This window comes from Bemisia tabaci, chromosome 8 (genome assembly GCF_918797505.1).
Source record: "Bemisia tabaci chromosome 8, PGI_BMITA_v3".
Lineage (NCBI taxonomy): Eukaryota > Metazoa > Arthropoda > Insecta > Hemiptera > Aleyrodidae > Bemisia > Bemisia tabaci.
Window position 1 is genome coordinate 12276448 of NC_092800.1, and position 22657 is coordinate 12299104.

Here is a 22657-nt window from a genome sequence, read left to right on the forward strand (position 1 = left end):
ATAAGTTAATGCCCCAGTTAAATAAAACTTCACAGCTAAAGGAGCATGAATGCTCGGTATTCAAACTAGAGATCGAGAAAAACCCTCCAACAGTACTTCGGGGTGGTATATTTCTTAACAGTTTTAGTATCAGTTATTAGTATAAGTTATTACTGCAGCAATAGTATTATTATTGAATAAAATTACTCGTAAAGAGATATCAGACATCGCAGATTCAGAATAAGTCCTTATTTCGGATACATCTTTCCTCATATATTATGAATTAGCCAAAAACGAGTAAGAAATTCTACTGATATCACTAAATCTTCTGTTTTAGTAGAGATTCAACTGCTATAAGCAGGATTATTTATCAGTTTCAACTGCTTTTTTTCAGCAAGTTATTTATATCAGTCATCGTGCTTAGTCATCAAGAAGTATCGCGTGTAAGTATTTCATACCGATCCTTGTTAAAAAGCACGGGGTCAAAATGCTTATTTCCGCCGACAGCCCCTGACGGATAGGCAATATTCAATACGCGCTGAAATTCTACTGATATCACTAAATCTTCTGATTTAGTAGAGATTCAACTGCTAGAAGCAGGATTATTTATCAGTTTCAACTGCTTTTTTTCAGCATGTTATTTATATCAGGCATCGTGCCTAGTCATCAAGAAGTATCGCGTGAAAGTATTTTATACCGATCCTTGTTAAAAAAACACGGGGTCAAAATGCTTATTTCCGCCGACAGCCCCTGACGGATAGGCAATATTCAATACGCGCTACACAAGAACAGAAGTAAAATTTCGACGGTTAAATTTGTTTGGAATCTTCTACATGCGACACTCAGAAAATATGATTGGGACGCTAACTATTTAGGGGGAAGGGGTCTAAACTTGCCTTGTTGGATCTTAACGAGGAGAGAGGGGTCAAGCTTAGCCTTGCGGAAACTTTCAATTAAAAAAAAAAAAAAAAAAAAAAAAGTGTTTTCAACAAAAGTTCAGCTACATTTAAGGCTTCACCCCACATTTTCTGAATAATTTGTAAAAGAGGAGAGAAAGGTCCTCTTGCCAGTCTAATGTATTGTAAAAAGCGAGGGGATTACAAGTTGTAATACGAGTGCCTTGAAGATGAGGGGGGTGGGGGTAAAAAATTCGGCCAACGTAAAAATGTATTACGTAAGTATGCCTTACGTAATACTTAAACGGCGCTATTCCTGATCATATGAGAAATATTTCTTCATTACATAAGATAACTTTTAAAACGGGGATTAGAAAGTCTATTGATAAAGTGATGCACGAGAAAACTCCCAGAATAATCGAAGGAAAATACGCTAGGGACGGAACGGGGACCTACTACTGTAGTAGTGCTAAAAAGTTCTGCTGGCAGCTCCTAAGGGGTAGGCAATTTAAGCATTAACAGTCGTCGCGCGAAGTGAAGGAAAACCTATAGGAGACATTGTGGAATGCTAGGAGGATTGAGCTTTCACTGCTTATCAGCAATACTATGAAAAAACCCAGTTGGTTATTCTTTTTTTCAACTTCGATGTACCTAATAGACTGACACCACCACAATATCCTCAGACAGCCTGAGGTGAGATTGAGTCTGATTGTGAGATGCAGTCCTTAAAAAAAAAAAAAATTCTGATACCTATAATTTATGATTTATTAAAAGACTTATGTCCTACTAACATTTACTAGCCTATTTAAGTATTGCGCTCACCGCCTGTTTCGTCTCCGCCCGCACGCAGTGCGGCGATTTCGGCCAGGCTATGAGAGCAATCCCTAAGTTCTTACATTCAGATAAATCGGTCTAAAGAGTGGTGGGTATCAGACTATCTGGCTATACACTATATACAGACGCATGCATAACATGCTTTCCAGGAAATCTACTGGCCAGAACCAGATTCCGGATCGTCGTAACCATACAGCTAGTTGATCTAGACGCACAGTTAACACTCCTAGGAGTCTGGTGCTGGCGACTAGATTTCCTGGGAGATAATAATAACCAGACAGCCGAAGGCACATTACCATTTCATTTTCGGTGGATGGTGCGTGGATTGAATGGGTTATTTGAAGAGGGACGTAACCGCCAAAAGTCAAGTTTCGAGAAAATTGAAAAAGCTCAACTCCCTTGATGCGTTTCATGTTCCTCTTTAAAAATTTACCCAATGCTCTAAGTACCGTCTGTAATAAAACTAAGGTCATACGAGCAGGTGAGGAGAAATTGAAAAAGTATTGAGAACATTTAAAATGTTGGCGAATACACCCTTCGTCCAAAAAATAAGTACTGCCATTTTGAGCAGTATACCATGAAAGTATCAAGTAGCATGTTAGTTCGATGAAAAAGTTTAAAATTATAATTTGTGTCCTTACTTGTGATATTTATCATTAAGAAGTACTCTACGCCGAAAGAGGGGGCTCGGAACGTGCGCCCTTTTTCCGTTAAAGCAGATTTTCAAAGGTTCAAAAAAAAGTTTAAATAGAAATGTTGCTAGAATCGCTCAGTAGTATCTTACTACTACCGTTATCTGTGTCCACTCTCAAATAACGGTATTTTGTCGAAAAAACTTTGAGAACATTTGGCAGTTACGCCTCCTTCAAATAACCCGTTCAATTTTTGCCGTCACTGCCTGTTTCGTCTCTGCCCGCACGCAGTGCGGCGATTTCGGCCAGGCTGTGAAAGCAAGACATTTCCACAAAGTAACCTAACATTTCCTAGGTAACATTTTCCTAAGTAAGACATTTTCCACAGTAGCAACGAGGAAACCAAATTAACGTTTGATTTATTTCCGTTTTATCCTAATTTACTAACAGCCACACTGGTAAAAAAAAACCTCTTGGTTCAAGAGAGCAGTTTCTTGTCGCCGGATTTATGAGTCTGGACTCTTGTTTCAAGCGGATTTTGAATTGAATCAATGCAAAATCAGCTTGAAACAAGAGTTCAAGACTCTTAAATCCGGCGACAAGAAACTGCACTCTGAAGTCAATGCACCGCGGTATTGGTCCAAGAGGTTTTTTTTACCAGTGCATCCTGAAGTGCCTCATTTATTTATATAGGAAATGAGAATATAAATTTTGATCGAAACGCTTTTGTACTACTGACGACGGGAATAAAAAGGCAGGCGGGAACATCGAGAAAAATTCCAGTGGACCGGTCGATATGTAGGAAAATTCAGGACCGGTTCAACTCCTTTACCGCGTCCAAAAAACGCCTACGATGGGCCGGTTCAAGCACTGATAGACCTAACAATAAGTCCATTGGCCGGTTGAATTTTTGGCCAACAAGTTTACCCTTTACTAACAAACACCAAATGTCTTATTACTATCAATAGGTATACGAATTATACTCCTGAATCAAAAAAAGTTTGAACAAAAACCGCGAAGTCGTGTTTCACTACAGTGGTAGTGAAACACGGAAAGTTGCACACAGGACACCTATTGCCACAGGAAAGTAGACAGTGGCCCACTTTCTTTATTTCAACAGCCGTTAATGCGTAAAACCAATTGATCTTTCCAATAAAGTCAGAGAATTTGGCTCAATAAACTGAACGTACCTATGAAGAATTTTGATCGAAGATTTCACTCATGTTTTACTTCCTTTTGAAAGAAATTAATACACCTTATTCTTCCATTCAAGGTTTCTGTGAATTTACTTCGCTCGTTCACACGTGTGCACAGATTATTTCAAAGGGACGCTTGAGGCAGTTTCCATTTAAAAAAAACTGTAAAACATCATCAGAGATTTCAAAAGTTTGCAAAGGAAATTCCCACAAAATGGATGGAACTGAGTAAGCCGGAGACCTTAGCCCCTTAGAATTCCATACTTAGCGCGCTTAAAAATGGAAAGGATCTGCGAAATAGGAGCATGACATTTCTGTCACCTTTGAAACTGGATATTAATTGATTCTTCGATCGTGAAATTGATTAAAATCGATTTAATACGGCTTCTGGGACGTCTCAATTCCCAAAATTTAAAACGGGACAGCCTCTCAGCCACTCTTACAAACTGGGGGAGACCCCCGTGTGTGGGATGTCTTTCTATGCGCCCCTAGAGCCCTAGACCCTCCTGGACGAGGTGCGGAGGTGCCTCTCACACTAAAAATGGATACAGATTTTACGACTTTGACATCTATTTATTGTTGGCTCTAATAGATCGAAATGAAATTCAAAACTTATTGCGAATGAGGTGAGCTATTCGTTTTCAATGTGTGTTGCGTAAAAAACAATGAATGTATGGAGAATATGATCAAAGGGACTGCATTTTGCAATTTGGAACTATAAATTCTGGTTCTTCTGAAAAAACACTTATGTGCATAGGGAAACTAAGGGCACATACGTCGTTTTTAAATCGGGTTAGAATTTATAGTTCCAAATTGAAAAATGAAGTCCAAATTATTGCTATTATTTTTCTTTTCTTTTCTTTTGAAGAAGAGGTCTTCAAAAATATGAGGATTCAGAGGATTACTTTGAGAAAGTAATCATTTGCGGCAGTGAAGCTATTACTTGAGAATGGATCCTAACGAACATTAGAGCTACATGTGACACAAAAAATGAAAACTGCAGGGCGGAGGAAGAATACTAATAGCGGAAAACTCGAACACTTGGAAAAATAAGAGAGAGGAGAAAAAAACCGCGAGCACTCTTGGAATGTCATGAGAACTGCAAAATCTCCAATTTCCGAAAAAAAGAAGCGAGAAAGTAAAGGGTTACCCCATTAAAAATATGCTTAGGATGTCAATCCCTTCGAGGTTCATCAAGGATCAGCTAAAATTCAGATTTTGTGTTTTATTTCCTTTCTTTAAAATTAAATTTTGAGGAAAAAATTATTCATTCATGTCTTTACAGTGGGAAGTATTTGTCCACAATTTGGATCGAGAGGAAAAATGTAAAAGGAGAATTGATGATTTTTTATATGTAACATACCTACTGCAACAAACATGATCCGAATGTTTCTATGATACTTTTTCACGTATATACAGAACCAACTCTTTCAACACCGTCCTTTATTTTCGGCGAAAGCGTAAAAGCGTAATTCAGATTCTAATTCGTCTCATCTGAATTATTCAAGTTAAAATTAAAGACCATCCGAGGGAAAAAAATCTATGAGAGTATTTTCGTCGGGCTAAGAGATCGAAAATAATAGATTTTCATCTTTCAGCGGGAAACGCTTGAAATTATCCTGCAAAATAAGTCTGACAACACGACGACACCGAGGAATTATGAATAATCAACAATTAAAGCGCGCGTCAAGGTGTACAAGCAACGCGTGAAGTATTCCTACGGTTTCCTAGGCACTAACATTCGTTCTACGTCTCGCACTGTGTTTGGCACGATTATTTCAACTCGCAGAGTTAAGCATTTCTCAACTTGTTACTTACTTTGATTATTTAAATACAAAATATGAAAATTTTTCTAAGTATGGTAAGATGAATTTTTGTCATACAGAGTGTGCTATGTAAAATCCAACTAATTTTATTCTTCTTATTTACTGTATTTTAGTAGTCTTCAGTAGAGAGCATTAAAGTGCGATATTAACAATAAATAATATGAGCACGCTCAGTTACTTTTGATGAAATTTACTGTGATCGCGTTTAATTTTTGTGAAAATTGTTGGGGGTGATTTAATTTTTTTTCTTGGGGGGGGGGGGGGGGAGGGCGGGAAAGAAAGACCACGACCGTGAAATAGTGCGTACACTAAACCTAGGTCTGCAGGACCCGGCCGGCGTACACTGAAGAAGAAAATGAGCCACTGCCAAAGTGCAATCTCCTGGCACTTCTCTTTGTATACACATGAGAATTGACAAATACTAATACGAATCCTGAAATTTTAGAGACTCGTTTTCCCCCATGTATTTAGTTTTAATTCTGCCGGGTTTACATTTTTGGGCTGTAGATGTAAATTGTGTATTTCCCTTCAGGTGATCCAGAGGAGATTTCAAGTTAAGAAGGAATAAAGGAGCATCTGCAAATTATTCGGCTTCAGATTCAAATTAGTCACCGATGATAGCAGCAACAAATTAAGGCTCAGTAAGCACGGTAAGCAGGAAAGCAAGGTTCAACTGCAAATTGCTAAAGCTCTAAAGATGCGTTACTGTTATGGATACAAATACTTAAGAGCAGTCAACGATAAGGGTACATGGCAAGGGTATCCAAAACTTAGATGGATCATCATGCCTAATGAGAGAATGATTTATATCTTCCTCATGAAAACGTTTCTGGCGAATAACCACGAAATAAATTTGAGTTCATTCTCAGTTCACGGCAAATAAAAAATAAATCTCAAGTAAAAGAAGGGAATCTGGACAAATAATTCAAAGTGAATTCATAGAAACGATTACTAAAATGGTGAATTTAATTGCAACGTTTGGTAGATTCGCATTGTCACGTTTTTTTCTCCTCACATACTTAGCTTAAACCCGAGTAGTGAAAAGTTATTGAAGCATAATGACACTTTTTAAAGACCAACTTACAACTAGATATACGGCTAAATCGTCTTAGTGGGTGCCTGGGTATTGAAAGGTTTTTTTTTTCTTTCTTTTCTTTTTCTTTTTTTCTTTATTGAAAAGGTACGGCAATTAAGACGCGGAATGCCGCCGCGGAATCGGACGCGGCGGACGACCCAAGCGAGCGAGGCGTCGAGTAAGTAGTAAGTTTCCGCTCCGCCGTGCCCGGCAACTAAGCAGCGGAATCGCCTCCAAAAAAAACGCCTTCAAATGCGCTTGATACTTTGCAACACACAGGAGTCGAAATAGTTGTATCGCACGGATGGAAGTCTCGCCATACGTATCCGATGATAGCTCGCGAGTGTGTGTTGTGCCTTGCTACAATGAACACTTACACGTTTCAAAATCTCCAATATTTTTTACAAAAATACCAACCAATATATCCATTTGTTAAATTTCTAAAAGTATTGTTGAACTAGCAAAGAAATGTTCACAAAAAGCCCAAGATAAGCCTCCTATTGACAGTTTCAAATTAACGAATGAAACGTGAGCAGAGAGTTGCAACATTGCAAGCTAAGACACGCATTTTTTTTACTTTCAGGCATGATGTTCAAAACAAATTGGTCGATTAGGTTTCTCTATAGATATAGGTACGTCGAAATAAATTGTTCAGGTGCAGAAAAGCTCTAAAATAGTTATTTCGTATGGTTTTTACAGATTTATCTCCTGGAAAAAAGGTGTCATGTTTCTTTTACCAACTTAAGTGGTATTATTTGCACCTGGCACGAGGTAGGAATGCCATGCGTTGATATCGTGCTACAAACTTTTCTTTCTTTCATGAAACCAAGAATTCACGATGGTCCGCAATTTCCCATTGGTGTCGCCACCGCGATTTGCGTTTCGGCACGTAGACATGAAAAATCATTCAAAACCTCGACGGACTAGGCGGAATCTCCGAAGGATTCCGCTCCGATCTGTTCTCGACAGATCTCCACGCCGCGACACCGCGGACTCCGCGGTGTCGCTCCGCTCCTTTAGTTGCCGCTCCCATTGATACGCGTGTAACAGATTTCCCTTGCGCATGGGCGTAGCTAGGGGGGTCCTGAGGGGGGGCCTGCCCCCCCAGAAATCTCGTCCCCCCCCAGAAAAACGGGATCCTCCATTCCTCACCCCCCCCGCTCTCTTCACCAGGAGAGGGAGTCCCATGCCCCCCCCCAAGAGAAATTTCCTAGCTACGCTGCTGCCCTTGCGTCCGATTCCGCGTCTTAATTGCCGTACCTTTTATTAAGGCCTTGAGGTGAATCTTATAAGGCCTCGAAATGGTTCCGCTGAACCCGGGTTCCCGGAAACCCGAGTTGTTTCCGTCGCGACTTGCCTCTCGCGGCCGCGGCGTCCAACGACGACCGCCGCTCGTGCAGCTCCGGCGAGGATCCCATCAGCAGACCCGCCCAGACCTGCTGGCGCTGCCCCCAATGGACGGTGCCCCCGAAACCCTCGGGCTTCTGCACCACCACGCGCATGGCCACCCGAGGCCCTCGTTACAGGGACAAAATCGCCAACGAATTCCCGTCCAGGTGGAGCTCATCAATGATCATCGATGAGTATCGATGAGCGTTGGTGACCTCCACTTGGACGGGGATCTGCTCGCTGTTTGTCCTTGTAACGAGGGCCTTGGAGTCGAAGGTGCGTCTACACGGTTCGTCCGAGCGCCGGATGGAGGGTACGTCAAAAAGCCCCCCGGGCGCTTTGTCAAGCGCCCGGCGGATTGCTTGGCGGACCATCCGTCCGACAGTCGGATGAACAGTGGAGATGCACCTTCGACTCGGCTCCCACCACCACCACCACCATGCAACATGCAACATCACCATGCAACATGCAATCACCACCATACGACATGCAACACCACCATGCAACATGCGAAGAGAAAAAGAAATAAATAAAGAAAAAAGAAGAGAAGAGAAAAAGAAGAGAGAAGAAAGAAGAGAAGAGAGAAGAGAAAAAAGAAGAAGAGAGAAGAAGAGAAGAAAGAAGAAGAGAGAAAAAAGAAGAGAGAGAAATGAAGAAGAGAGAAAAAAGAAGAAGAGAGAAAAAAGAAAAGAGAAATAAGGAGAGAAAAAAGAAGAGAAAAAGAAGAGAGAAAAAAGAAGAGAAAAAAGAAGAGAGAAAAAAGAAGAGAGAAGAAAGAAGAGAGAAAAAAGAAGAGGAAAAAAGAAGAAAAGGGAAAAAAGAAGAAAAGGGAAAAAAGAAGAAGAGAGAAAACAAAAAAAAGAAAGGAGAACAAAAAAGAAAACAAAACAAAAAAAAGGGGAAAAAAGAAAAAAACATTGATTAGAGGGAGGTTACAAGTGCAAAGGGTGTCGCGGAGATCATCCAAACACTCGGAGCTGTTGAGGTACCTAAAAAATTACAAGGCGTTTAGAAAAAAGATCAGTACCTAGGAAGGGAGTGAGAAATGCAGAGAATCACGATAAGGAGAAACAAGTGTGTGAAAAAACATCCCTACAATCGCTGAAGGATTTTGCAAATTCAAGATATCTGACCTGAAAGAAATCTACATGGGTGCGTGAAAATGTAGAAACGCTCCTAAAAATGAGGCGGGGGGAACAATTTTTATGGGCCAAAAGTCGAAAATCAAAGACAACAAGAGGGAAAACGTCCTCACTGCTGAAATTGGAGGGACATTCTTTGGAAAGCCGGCGGGCGGGTGTAAATACGAGAGCTTCGAAGATTCAGCATCCTCGCCTACCGTTACTCAAAAACAAATAGAAAAATCCTAGGAGACCTATCGGAGGAACTTGTGATGGAAGGTTTTTAGGTGTCTGTTTGATGCATTTCTTGTTCAGGTGGAAACACAGAGTGAACTGAGCACAAGTGTACCATTTGTTCATAAATTGGACTATTATTGGAAGACATATGACGAAATTATCTAATCTGCTAAAATACATGTGTTTAAATGGGAAATGCTGTCATATGAAGTCACTGGGCGGTGCATCTTCTCACTTTAAAATATATATTTTCATATACTATTTCCCATGTCAGAAAAAAATTTGAAGAGGTAATGCGAAATAAGTAAGCACTTTTAGATGAGGCAATTAAACATTTGCGTGCAAAATCTCAATTCGATTGATCTACCATGAATATCATACGTAACAATAAGATGGTGGAGAAGGGGGGGGGGACGAGCGAAGAACCATCGGGATTGAAATGAATCGCCCCGCCCGGGGAAGGAGGAAGGACGGGGAGAAAGGTTGCCAGATTAGCTACAATAAATGAGGGTGTTTAAGAAGGGCTTGGATGGAGGAAAACGCTGGCTACGATGATGGGGAGAGCCGAGAGCGAGATAAAATTTGCCTGAGGGCAGGCGTGATTTAAAGAACTATCCGAGAGCAAAAATGAAATCGGGAAAACCAGAAGAGTGAAGTTGGCTGAAATCGTTCGGGGCCAGACTGCCCGAAGAAAAAGGTTCCTTATCTCTACCTGCGACTAGACTGCGAGACCCGGCACCCGGCGACTGACATCCGGTCCGGTCGAAAGATTGAACGACGCTTGTCATGTGTGCGTGTGGTCTCCTCCATTTTCAGCACATTTCAGTTTGTGCGCTGTTTTCTCTCAAACTTATCCGAGAAACAATCAAAAAAGCCAAATCACTCACGTTGTCAAAAATTAGCCAGAGATTAGAACCTGGCTAAACCCTTTCTCTGTGCATGATTTGAGAGGGAAAGCATGAATTGGGGCTACCTTTGGAAGTTCGGGACTAAAATTGATAGTTCGGTATAGAAACAACGTATGCACCATTACTGCTGTGCTTTAGGAAAAATGCCGTATGAGTCTTTGGACGTTGCCATACTAACTTCAAAAATAACCGACTTAACTCGTAATTTTCCCTCAATTTTTCAGACAACTTTGTTCACAATTTACTCTGAGACTCAGAAAATTTTAAATGAAAAATATGCTACCTTTAAAAAGAACCGATTCAACTCATAATTTCCCTCCAATTTTTCTGACAACTCTGTTCACAATTCACTCTATAACAGCTGAAAATTTTAAATGAAAAACATGCTACCTTCAAAAAGATCCGATTCAACTCATAATTTTCCTCCAATTTTTCTGACAACTTTGTTCACAATTCACTCTAAAACAGCTGAAAATTTTGAATGAAAAATATGCTTCTTTCAAAAAGAACCGATTCAACTCATAATTTTCCTCCAATTTTTCTAACGACTTTGTTCACAATTCACTTTGCGACTCAGAAAATTTTAAATGAAGAATATGCTACCTTTAAAAAGAACCGATTCAACTCATGATTTTCCTCCAATTTTTCTGACAACTCAACAACTTTCACAGTTCACTCTAAACCAGCTGAAAATTTAAAATAAAAAATATGCATATTTTTCGGAAAAAATTAACATTTTATGGAGGGTGATTTGACACCTTTTGAATGTTCATACGTCGTTTTTCCTTGGCACGGCAGACTAGCTTCCCTAAGTAGGCACATAAGTGATTTTACATTTTGCAGATGAGCCCGAAATGAAATTGAAGTTCCTGACTGCAAAATGAAGTCAAATTGACGGTGAAACAAGGAAAGGAAAACAGAATTCGGTGTTTAACCAGAATACGGAAATCATGAGAACAAAATCTAAATCAAACTTGCATTATGTGCAATCAGCCAAAAGCAGCACACAATTAAAGATAGAGGATTTTAAATTACTGAAGACAGGGTTTCCCAAAATCTCCGATGTTTTAAAGTAAATCCAAATGAAGGATGGTGTCTAATCTGTGACACAAGTGACACTCGAAAGAAAGATTACTCAAATTCAACACCAATAAAGTGCGTACATAATAATGTTGCAGATGAACAGGATTGAAAAAAGGGGGGTGCATAAGGGAGCTGATGATACTTGAAGACACGATTTTTCCTCAAAACTATGGGTACCATGGAGAAACGAAGAATTGAAAAAGATAACAAAATTGAGTCGTAATTTTTCTGAACGAAAATCGAGTCCTGGGGTTTTGGAAAATTCAAAATCCAAGGACTTTTCAAGTGCAATAATTACGCAATTTCCTTAAACCACGGATGTTCGAGGACCACGCTTAATTCTAAGCAACCTACGTCAAGTTCCAAAATGTATTATTAAAACCTAGAAAGACACACACTTGGATAATAGGGGAGGAAGAGGGAGAAAAGAGACAGCCAAAAAAGCTAAAAGAGAGAGAAACAAACAACTGAGGACTTCTTCAGTAACAGGCCATAAGAGGCTGGTAATGCTGAAAAGATTATGCAATTTACCAAAGCTTTCACGGCAAATGAAATTCATGGAAGGTAGACTTGCTTTCACACAATAGTGAAGTAAAATTCAGAGCTTCAGGGAAAAATTCATGACAGAACTTTCGAGTAGAGCATTATTAGAAGCCTCATTATGCCTTTAGACCAAAAGAGTCCTCAGTTCATAAATCATTTGGGTAAAATATCTCGATACCTGCAAAATGAAAAGTGACAAAGTACACAATATATGGGCAGAATTTAAATCAGAAGTAAGTACGATATCTCAAACCTCGATTCCAGACCGGCATCAAACGAAACTGAAACGAAGCTGCAAGGTGGCCAAGTCTTCTGAGAGCAAAACTAACACGAGGCACGAACACAAACACTCGAGCGAATCAAGAATCCTCGAAAATCCACGGTTTGCGCGACGAATTGTCCACGATTCGTTCATATACCGGCGAATTCACGCACTACAGATGAATATCACAACGAGAAAGCACGCGAATTTCTCGAAATAGTTCAAAAGTCCCGACCGCAATGAACCAGGCGACGACCGAAAATCCACGGTTTTCGCGACGAATAATCCAGGATTCGTACATGTATCGGCGAATTCACGCACTACAGATGCATATCACAACGAGAAAACAGGCAAATTTCTCGAAATAGTTCAGAAGTCCCGACCGCAAAGAACCAGGCGACGAACGAACACCCGCGTGGCGAGGGGAGGACCGAGAAAACCGAAAAACAACTGCGTCATGGCGTTTGATCAGTCTCGCGAGGAAAACACACTACTTGAATACCGGCACGCAAAACATAAGCGACGAATAACATACTGAAAACTTACATTAATGAAAGTTATAAGGGGTAAAAGTGAATTCAAACCCTTCCACGACACGAGGAATTACGGATCCCTTGATCTTTTAACGAGCTCTTTCAACCGACTGCGAATCTCGCTGGCGGAAGCGGAGGGATACATCACATCGGTCGGCCGGCCAGTGCAGGCTACAACGTGTATACTACCGGAGGGGCGGAGGGGAGGGGGAAGCGTGAAGCTTCGCTCCTGATCTGAGCCGGTGGTAGCGAGCGCTGTGTTGCCATGTTTCGCATTTTCCGTTCCCTGCGGCCGGGCCGCAGGCCATTTATGAGGCTTTTTCCAAATCATTTCTTGCATGCATAATTTGAATCAAACACTGGAAAAAAACACATTGGATCTAGAGTCCAGACTCTTAAAGACATCGACAAGAAAAAATACTCTTGATTCAATCAGATTTAAGCTTAAATCAAGAACCAAGCCTCTTAATTTGAGCGGATTTCCTTTTGATTTAAGCTTAAATCTGATTGAATCAAGAGTCAATTTCCTTGTCAATGTTTTCAAGAGTCTGGGCTCTAGATCCAATGTGTTTTTTTTTCCAGTGAAGTGACAATGGCCAAAAAAATGCGTATCTCTACTGATCTGTTTCAAAATTTCCATATGGATTTTATTAGCTGCAGGAAAACTATTCTTTACATTATCTAATTCAAATTTTCTGGGAATTAATTGCATAAAACTTAGAGAAAATCCATGGTGGGTTTCTCTTAGTAAAAATTATAGGTACCTATGTGAACGGAAATATGCATAGCTATTATCAACCTGACCACCCTTGACATTTTTTTCAGTATTCAAAACTTTCTGCGCCAGTTAATTTTTCAGTTCATTGACAAGGAATTTTAAGGGTTTGTGCATCCTTAAAATAATCTTAAATTGTAAAAAAAAAGAATACGGTGATCATTTTTCGTACCGCACGGTGCCGAAAATATGGGGGGGGGGGGGTGTTCAATTAAGGTCACGCAATAACTCGAGTAAAAATGAATATTTTTAGCTAAAGTTTGAATGAATTTTAGAAGTCCACGAAGAATGGTATCCCATCAAATTTCAGCAAAATTATTCACCAAGTTTTGTAGCAGCGGCCACTTTTTTCGAATAAGCACATAAACTGAAAATTGCCTTTGAAGATTCTCAGCGCAGATTTTAAAAATGACCTTTGCTTTTTTTGATTAGTTTGGTTCACCCCGGGAAAGTCGGAAGCACGGCACTTCCCCTAAGAGCCAGACTTTCTAAAAAAAATTATGGTAATTTTGACTCCTGGGACCTTTAAACGTCTAGAAATGATGAAATTTCAACTTTTTTTTTTTTTTTTATTGCAGGATGACAATACTTCCTCTACCCTAGGGGAGCGAGAAAGTGAAACAAGCAGGAAGCTCCAACGCATTGGCGTCGGAGAGCGGCTCTGGGGGCAGTAGTTGTAGTCAAGAATGAGGGCCTAGACACATTTTGTCATTGATGTACAATCCGACAACTGTCGATTCATGTTTTGTAACTTAGCAGATTTACGTAGCCGGTGTATAAATGTGTATTGGGCTTTGATATGGCGAATACATGGCATTATCACTTGTTGTATACTTTTAATTTTGAAAGCTCTTTGGAGGTCCGCTTCCTAAAAAATCTCTGGTTGATAAGTCGTTTAGCGAGGCTGCAAAAAATTTGCATTTTTATATCTGAAAGTGTAGGTATTGGTTTTTTGTATAATTGTTTTTTTGGATTGCTGGAAAAGTAACGCATACTTCTATAATTTAGGACTGAGTCAGGGAAATATAAGGTTCGTTAAATAGTAAATATTCCCAGTACCGTGTGACACTATTGTTAACGAAAAGTTTTTGCAACTTGTCAAAGAGGTTGTTGACAAACAATAACAAATCAACAATAACAAAACAATATCGAATTGCGATATATTACACAGTTAAGATAGGGCTATGTCCTGTCGTAAGCGGCGACATACAGTCGATATCATTTCAATAATCGCCCCAATGGCCACGATAGTTGTTAGACGTTTACGGTTTCCCTGGTAACCTTTGTTTGCTATCAGCTGATATCGAGTAAATGACTAGGAAGCTCCAACCCAGTGGTTAAAGCTTCCTTAACCGCGAAAACTTTAAAATTCAAATTTTCAAATTTTGAACGTAAAGTACATTTTTTCCATCACGAGATAAAAGCACAAACAAGTTTTGAATCGTTGACTGTATCACCATGATTCCAAAAATACAATACACAACATAGCATTGACTAACAATAAAACAGTATGCAATAAAATAAAGTCATGACAAGGAACATAGCCGAAAATGGCGCCGATTCCCATCAACCAACGCGCGGTCTCTACAATGTAACATGCTGCATTGATACTCCCCAGCTGGGACCGTCCGGAATAGCAGCTCTAGTGCAAGCACCAGAGCCGCTAAAATTCAATTTTTCAGAGAAATTACTACATATTAAGGAGAAGGAAGGTCATTTCGATGGCTAAAATGCGAGACCATGCATTTTTTGGCGGTGTTTCAAAATCTCTGCTCCTATTTTATTTTTTTGAGGGGAAACGAGCCAACTTTACTGCTCCAATTTTATACAGCGTATTCCAATAACGAAGAGAAAAATCAAGGAAGTTTTCAAGAAATTAAGTTGACAAATTTTCCAGTGAAAAAATAAAGTATTCCAGGGAACGATTTGCAGCTACCATTTCGTCGCCCTCACGACGAAGAGGCGTATCAAGATTCTGACTACTTTTCAGGAGAGCGAAAATAAGATTTTGAAGAACTTAATTCCTTCGCCGCTACGTCCCTAATTAACGTATCTGATTTTTTTTTTCGCATTCAGCGCCGGAAAAAGATCAGGATTTTAAATATCACATTGAATTTGTAAAATTATGTCTAGCAGCCCTGATATCATTGAAATATTAGAAAAGGGTCCTGATACGCCCGTTGGCGGAACACTGAATTCGGCACCTCCGCTGCTCCGCCGCGTCCTCTCGGCGGGCGTATCATCTTGTTGCGCTATATCTTCCCCTATTTCATTCCTTACTTGTTAGTTCTTTCACTTAATTTCTTTTCTTTGAGTTTGATTTTTCTTCCGCGATTTTTCTAGGTGGTCAGTTCTGTATATTTACTATGGTTTAAGGTACATCCTTTTTGAGATTTCTAAAAGGTTATGAAAATGAAAAATATCAAGAGAGCGCATATTCAATCAGAATTTTCAAAAGCAGTGTCTTATTAATACGACTCTAAAGGAATCTATACTGAAGTAATAAACATAAGAGTATATATTTTATGTCCTTCTTGATAGTTTGACATACTTTAATTTACAGCTGTTTAAGTTAAAACAATGCCTTGATAATAAAATTTAAGAAGAAAAAGAGGTTTAAATTCAAAGAGATGTGCCAATATTTCAATTTCAGGGCAGACTATGACATTTCATTTTAAAAGATAAAGTAAAATAATTTTTTTCATTCGCCAAAGACGAAATAATGTTAACTGTTAAAATTGACTGCATTAGGATGCTTAATTGTATTTCTGACACGACGAGTCATATTTCATTAACTGCATTTACTTTTGATCAATAAGAGCTCGCAACTTGAAGTGTTTAAAAATAATGTTTTCCTTGCCACTCCAAATGTATTTTTGTCATCCTTAATCACTGAAAATTAATAATCTTACCAAAAGCTTTGATATGTTGAATATTGAAATCTCATTATCTGAACAAAACGGCGGAAAGATTTTTTCTTTTATTCAATTGAAAACACTTCATTTTGCTTACTCTTGATGGCCAGGTGGTAAAAGCTGTGTCTGGACAATTAGAACAATGAAGTTAAATATGAATAATGAATGTCTATTTAAACGATAAAGCAAGAGAATGCCTGAAAAATCAAAAAATCAAACATCGATAGTAGTCGATTGTAATTATTACACTCATTATAATTGTAGGTGAAAGACAAAAAAAACCGAACATGATTACATTTGATACGTCGTCAAAAGAAAACAATTAGAGCTAACCAAGTGTTTATTGGCATGTAAATAGAAACTGAAAAAATCTTGACCTAGTTGAGAATCTTTTGACATTTACCGTCTATACACCCCCGGACAATTTAGATCTTTTCCCAGAATATCCTGTCAAACCAAAATTAAGAGGCGAAAAGCCATCGAAATCAAAGAATCCCGACTGACAATACGAATGTTTACCGAAACACCCGACAAATTAGGTTTCCTGACCAATAACAATAAAGAGCTCTTTAGGCTGTAGCATTAAAACACGCCGACAAATATAAAAAATACCGCCAGATTGGTCTAAAATTTATAGCAGGAATAACAAAATACTGAAACAATAACTGAGAAACACACCCGATCAGTGAGTGACGGGCATATTGTGTCGCGCGAACCGAAAGGGTCTGATTTTCGAGGACGTATCATTGAGGAGAGGTCAGGTAGTCGCGTTTGCTTTATGATGCGCCCGTTCGCCGTACCCAGAAAAGGTCTTTCTTATGTTACGCCTATTTGTTTTTCCTCAATAACTCGGTTAATATTGAGAGTTGAGCTTTCAAACAAGACTCAATGGAAAAAGGAGCTTGAGGTGAAGAAGGATCCATTCATAACTCAAAATGTCCAATTTTGATGATACGCCCCTTCGTCGTGAGGGCGACGATTTCTTTGTCTTGTTGCAGGTTTATTTTTAAGTCTTGTTGTTTTTTGTGCTGAGATAGCAATTAAGTATTCGTTTAATACCGAGAAATTACTTCACGAGTTCGTTTAAATCAATATATATGTTTTCCTGAAAAAAGAAGGGGAGTAGGAAAGTTCGTTGGAACGAGTACGGATCCAAAATTTTACATCTCTTGAAGTAAACGGGCCCACAGATAATGCGCCGTAACATACTAAATATGAATTAACGCTTTTGGAAACCCACTATTGCGTCAATTATGTATGATTATTAATACAGGAATAGATGAACAAGCATATTGAATACAAAAAAGTTGAAGAGGGCGTCGATGACCACTGACCAGGTCAAAATTAGGGGAGAGTCCATCGATTTTGAAAGTGAACAGAAAATGAATCATTATCTCGATTGTGAAGTCGGATGATTTCGATGGGGCCAAGATATCATTCTAGTCCATTTCTACCATCTTTGATTTGTAAATTTCGAAAATTTGACTGTGAAAAATTCACCGTGGCACCTTGGTCCACAATAATCGATCGGACAGGAGTCAAGATAGAATTTTAGGCCAAGCCTCTGATTTTCAAATTTGAAAAATTCAAGTTGAAATTCAAGTTTTCCGTCCAAAAATTGGCACCTGCTACCAAATTTCACAAAAGTCGATCGAACAGGAACCGCACATTGAAAGATCAGAGACTCTCTACGAAAAGCTAAACGATATGACAGATACTTTACAAATGTCAGTGCGCCTTCATTTTCGTCTGATACTGTGCAACACTTCTGTGGTGGAATAGTTGCTCAGAGCACCTTCTACACTGTCACTTCGAGCTGATGGCAGAGGAATACGACTTCCACTATTATTGGAATTACAGCGAGCGCAGTTATACATTTTCTCACCACCGAGGTGAGGTAAAAAATATTCATAGCTCAATTTGTGACGTTGCAAATTTTTCACTGAATATTTCATACGAGTAATTGAATATGACCATTATAATACGTTAATGTGCAATGATGTAATGTTTCATTCAAGTCTGGTGAGAAGGTATGAAATTATGGTGAGAACAAATTTAAACTAAAGAGGTTCCACCGAAGGAAAAATAAATGTCCTTATTTAGTTAGATTTATCAAACTGTATTAAGTTTTAGGGCTCGTACTTCAGTATTTTGTAAAAGATTACCTCCACACACTGGTCAAAAATTGCCAACCATGCATATAGATGCTGATTTTTGTTTCTCTTTGTTGAAAGTAAATTCTCGCTATTAAATCCACACGCAACCATAAAAAAGTCAGTGATGGACGGATTCACTTCTTTCAGTGTACCAAGACTTGAGTTCTATCTTTCATGACAGGAGGGTTGGCAACTTTCATTATTATACCGTTTATTATGGAATTACATTAGAAATACACGTAGAATACATTATTATAGGAATATTCTCCTTAGAGCACTCCTCGAAATGTAAAATGTGATGAAATAAACACCAAAATTTGCAATTTCAGTCAAAAATTTCATGTCCGACCTCTCTAATGGAGATGTAGCATGTGTGAGGAATTTGCGATTTGACTATTGATTCTTATGTAAATGTTCGCGAGAAACACGATAGTGCCACTGGTTTTCCCTGAAATCAACTCCCAAGCTCAAAAAAAGCTCTTAAGTTGAGGCCAAAATGGAGGGGATATTCCACGCTATTCTGAGAGTCCACCTCCACATCAAGACAAACACTCCATGCAAAGATAGGGAGCAAATGCATTGACAGGGCTGCCACTTTATTTGGGGACTCTAAAACTGAGATCACGGTATCCCTGCTAATGCATTTGCTCCCTATCTTTGCATGGAGAGTTTGTCTTGAAGTAGAGGTGGACTCTCAGGATAGCGTGGGATATCCCCTCCATTTTGGCCTCAACTTGAGAGCTGTTTTTGAGCTTGGGAGTTGATTTCAGAGAAAACCAGTGGCACCATCGTGTTTCTCGCGAACTTTCACGTACGAGTCATTAGTCAAATCGCAAATTCCTCACACATGCAACATCTCCATCTACTCGATCCACTGTGCGCCGTAATGAGACGATGCAAAAATGAAGCGTCGCGTTGTTCGGAACGCCTTCATACAACTATTCGTTCATTGATGCGGCGCGTGTTGCTTGGATTTGAAATGAAGGCGATTCCGTTAGTTAGGATATTTTGACCGGTTACAGGTCGCAAAATAATGGTTCCATTGGATGCATCTAAAAGGGAAAACACTTTTTTGTTTTTTACAGCTTAAGACATATGTATATTCAATATGGACGCATCTAAAAGGGAAAACACTTTTTTGTTTTTTACAGCTTAAGACATATATTCAATATTTTTTGCCCATACATGTTAGATAAAGAGGCATGTAAAATTGGAGATGGATGAAAGTACCATTCCTCGGAACTTGAATCATTTCCTGAAACTACACAAGACTTCATCGAAGACAAAAGCAGTTAGGGGCGATTAGTTCTCCTGCGCGTAGACTTCTGTCAGGAAATAATACTTTCACAGCTTCGGAGCCTCAAACTTTGCCTAAAAGTCCCTGAAACTCCGATCACAGGCAAAAAGAGAAATGGAAATCAATCAATAAATACATTTCACAGTTAAGCTTTCCAGAGGCAAATAAAAAGCATAGCCAATATTAATGCGTCCGATTCTTTCTGGGGCCAAAATAATTACGAGGAACAGTATATGCTAAAAACTTTAAAAGTAGAATTTCCATTACTCAATTATCTCCTGAAATACTTAATTGACAACCAGTAATTTTTAAGGTGTCTTAACTTTCTAAAAAGCGAAGCATTCTCAAAATCTTCCATCACCATCTCAGCACTAAAAACAACTAAACTTAAAAATAATCCTGCAACAAGACAAAGAAATGGTAGCTGCAAATCGTTCAAGTTGTAAGGTCTTGGATCTTCATCCTCAAGGGGCGCAGAATCCATTACGTTTAAAGAATCCTTTCTCCCGGAAAATGGTAAATGATGACCGGTTTCTAGAAACTGGGAAGTTTTTTCATTGAATGCGCGAAATAAATACGAATTTTTCAGGTACGAGAAAATAAACGGATACGTTCTTAAACATTCCTTAACCACATGGTATTCAAATTTTTCTTTGAGAGGCCACCGTGTTACAACAACACGCGATTCTGATCCGAGAGAATGGGGTAACGTCACTAAAAACGCATCGTTTTCCAACATGACATGCAAATTTTTGACAAATTCCTCCGAAACCACTGCAATAGTTTCATTATAACTGAAATAATATTCCAAAATCAAACTAACCACGTTCATCGTGTTAGTTTCAACAAAAACATTATTTTCTACATCGCCAGAAAGTTTCGCCTTTAACTTCTCGGACAGGCCAAGCTGAGCGAAATAAGTCGCTGGTGATTCGACACTGGTCACTTGAATGGCTAGATCAGAATCCTCCAAGTCCTTCAGCGTGTCGATTTCCGGATACTGAACCGTACTCGCTAGCAGCGTGGTCATGCCGCCCAGGAAAACGTTGGAAATGATGAACGCTGAAAATATGAAAACAAAAAACAAGATTTTTCCCGTGAATAGCTTGCCCAGAAGCAAACGCGGTGGACTACCACATATGAAGTACCCGTATATCATGTACACCGACGATGCATTGCTGTATGAAGTAAGTTCCTCCTCCGAATACAAGCCCAGAAACAATCCTCTCTGAGCTTTTAAGAACACGCGCTGCATGAGGACGAAGAGGACAGCCGTAACGAGAATAAAAATCCAAACTAGAGACGTGAAGACTTTAAACGGCACCAAACACTGTGGCATGAGATCACTGTGCGGTGTGATGATGCACATGGACTCCATTTCAATACCGTTCGAAAAATCGAATCTCGAGTGATCGACCTCCCTTCTGCGTACCGATGCTCTTGGATCGTGTAAATGCACGTTGAATTTTTGGCCATCTTCATCATTGAACACTGTTATAACATAATAGAACGTGCAGTTTAACGAAATCTCAAGTTCGTGGAAAATTCCTGACTGAATAGCCAATTTGAATGCGGGCTCATTGCCTTCCGTTCCAATATCATAATGAGACCCTTCCGAAATTACGTTCACACGTTTTCCGTTCATGTTGGTGACGGAGAAGTCGAAAATAGTTTCGTTGCCCTCCCCATTGTACTGGCTTATTGTTTCGACAAATGGGTCGTATCTACTGCAGCCTCTCTCGTGGCAAATAATCGTTTTTAAACCGTGGTAGAACCGCCAAATAAACTTGAAGCAGAAAATCAGCGCATCGAAATAGTTTGGAGAAGTTTTGCTCTCAGAATGGAGAGCATTAAGTGGTTTCTGAGGGCAGAGGCAGGTCGTGGTGTTAATATTACCTCCACTCGACTCCCTCAGCATGAAAACCAAGTAATTGTTCGAGTTCCAAATTGGGCTTGTGTACAAACCGCGGGTCATGTTAAAATTCAAATCGGATAAGTCCGCGGAGCCGTTAAGTTCTGCCGAGGATATGAACATGTGTTCGTCACATTTTCCATCCCCCATCGGATATCCATCAACTGTAACGCAATATCGAGGAAATGTCTTTATTTTGTGACACTCGGTCTTATATTTAGTTTGGATGACTGCAGAAATTGAATCGGTTTGGGGGAATGGGTGTTCATTCTCATTTCGTTTATAGTTGTTTCCACAATTTTTTTCTTCCCTCGAAGCCGAACTTAAAATCAGACTTGTGATTTCCTGGATATCGTTGAGGAGGAAAATTATATTATTCATCTGGTATTTTTCGCTCCAGTCCGTCAGCTCACAGTAGTTCGTTAATATAACAGTTGGGATGGATGAATTGTGTAGAGCTTCGATCAAAATAGGCACTGTCGGATCAGAGTTGAAATCGACTAGATGAAAGAATTTTTGTTCGGATTGTTGGATTGTGTTGTGACAAACTCTGAGAGCCAGCAAGACCAACGATCCGGGATCTTTTTCGATCACACTGAACTTTTGAGACGTCGAAGTGGTCGTATCCATCGCGAAGAAAAGGCTCAAGACGACGTATTGAAATTTAACGGACATACTGTATTGAATTTTACTTACCTCGCACGGAACGATTGCCAAGGGTCTTCAACAAGGGAGATTCAAGACAAGGGACTTAATATTGTGGCTTCAATTAAGTGGGCCAGAATTTTCATGAAATGATTATAATGAAAGCGTCATAAAGATAGGGAATAAAATAACGTTAGTAAAATGTTATGAATGTAGCGATTTGTGAGTCGTTAGTTTTTTTAAAAGAGAATGCACAACTAGGAGGTACGTCACTGCACTGTATTTTCTTTTAAAGACAATGAATATATCCCTTCTATCGTCAACACACTCGCATTTGAAGTATTATGATAATTTTTCAGGGTGCAGAAACGCGAGCAAACAATTAGACCGGATTTTCAATAAGGAAAATGCACCGACTACACAGTCTGAAAGTATGAATACGT

General features: G+C 39.4%; 1 protein-coding gene across 2 annotated transcripts in view; it reads right to left on the bottom strand.

The window, feature by feature from the left end:
* Positions 1–12640, bottom strand: part of LOC109035133 (uncharacterized) — a 291482-nt gene extending 278842 nt beyond the window's left edge. Inside the window, exon 1 of one of the 2 annotated variants that reach the window (XM_072303117.1) lies at positions 11961–12640. In XM_072303117.1, coding sequence (XP_072159218.1) covers positions 11961–11991 — 31 coding nt within the window. In that variant the 5' untranslated portion in view covers positions 11992–12640. The remainder of the gene's footprint in view (positions 1–11960) is intronic. The other variant, XM_072303118.1, reaches the window with a different exon arrangement.
* Between the last annotated feature and the right edge of the window lie 10017 nt (positions 12641–22657).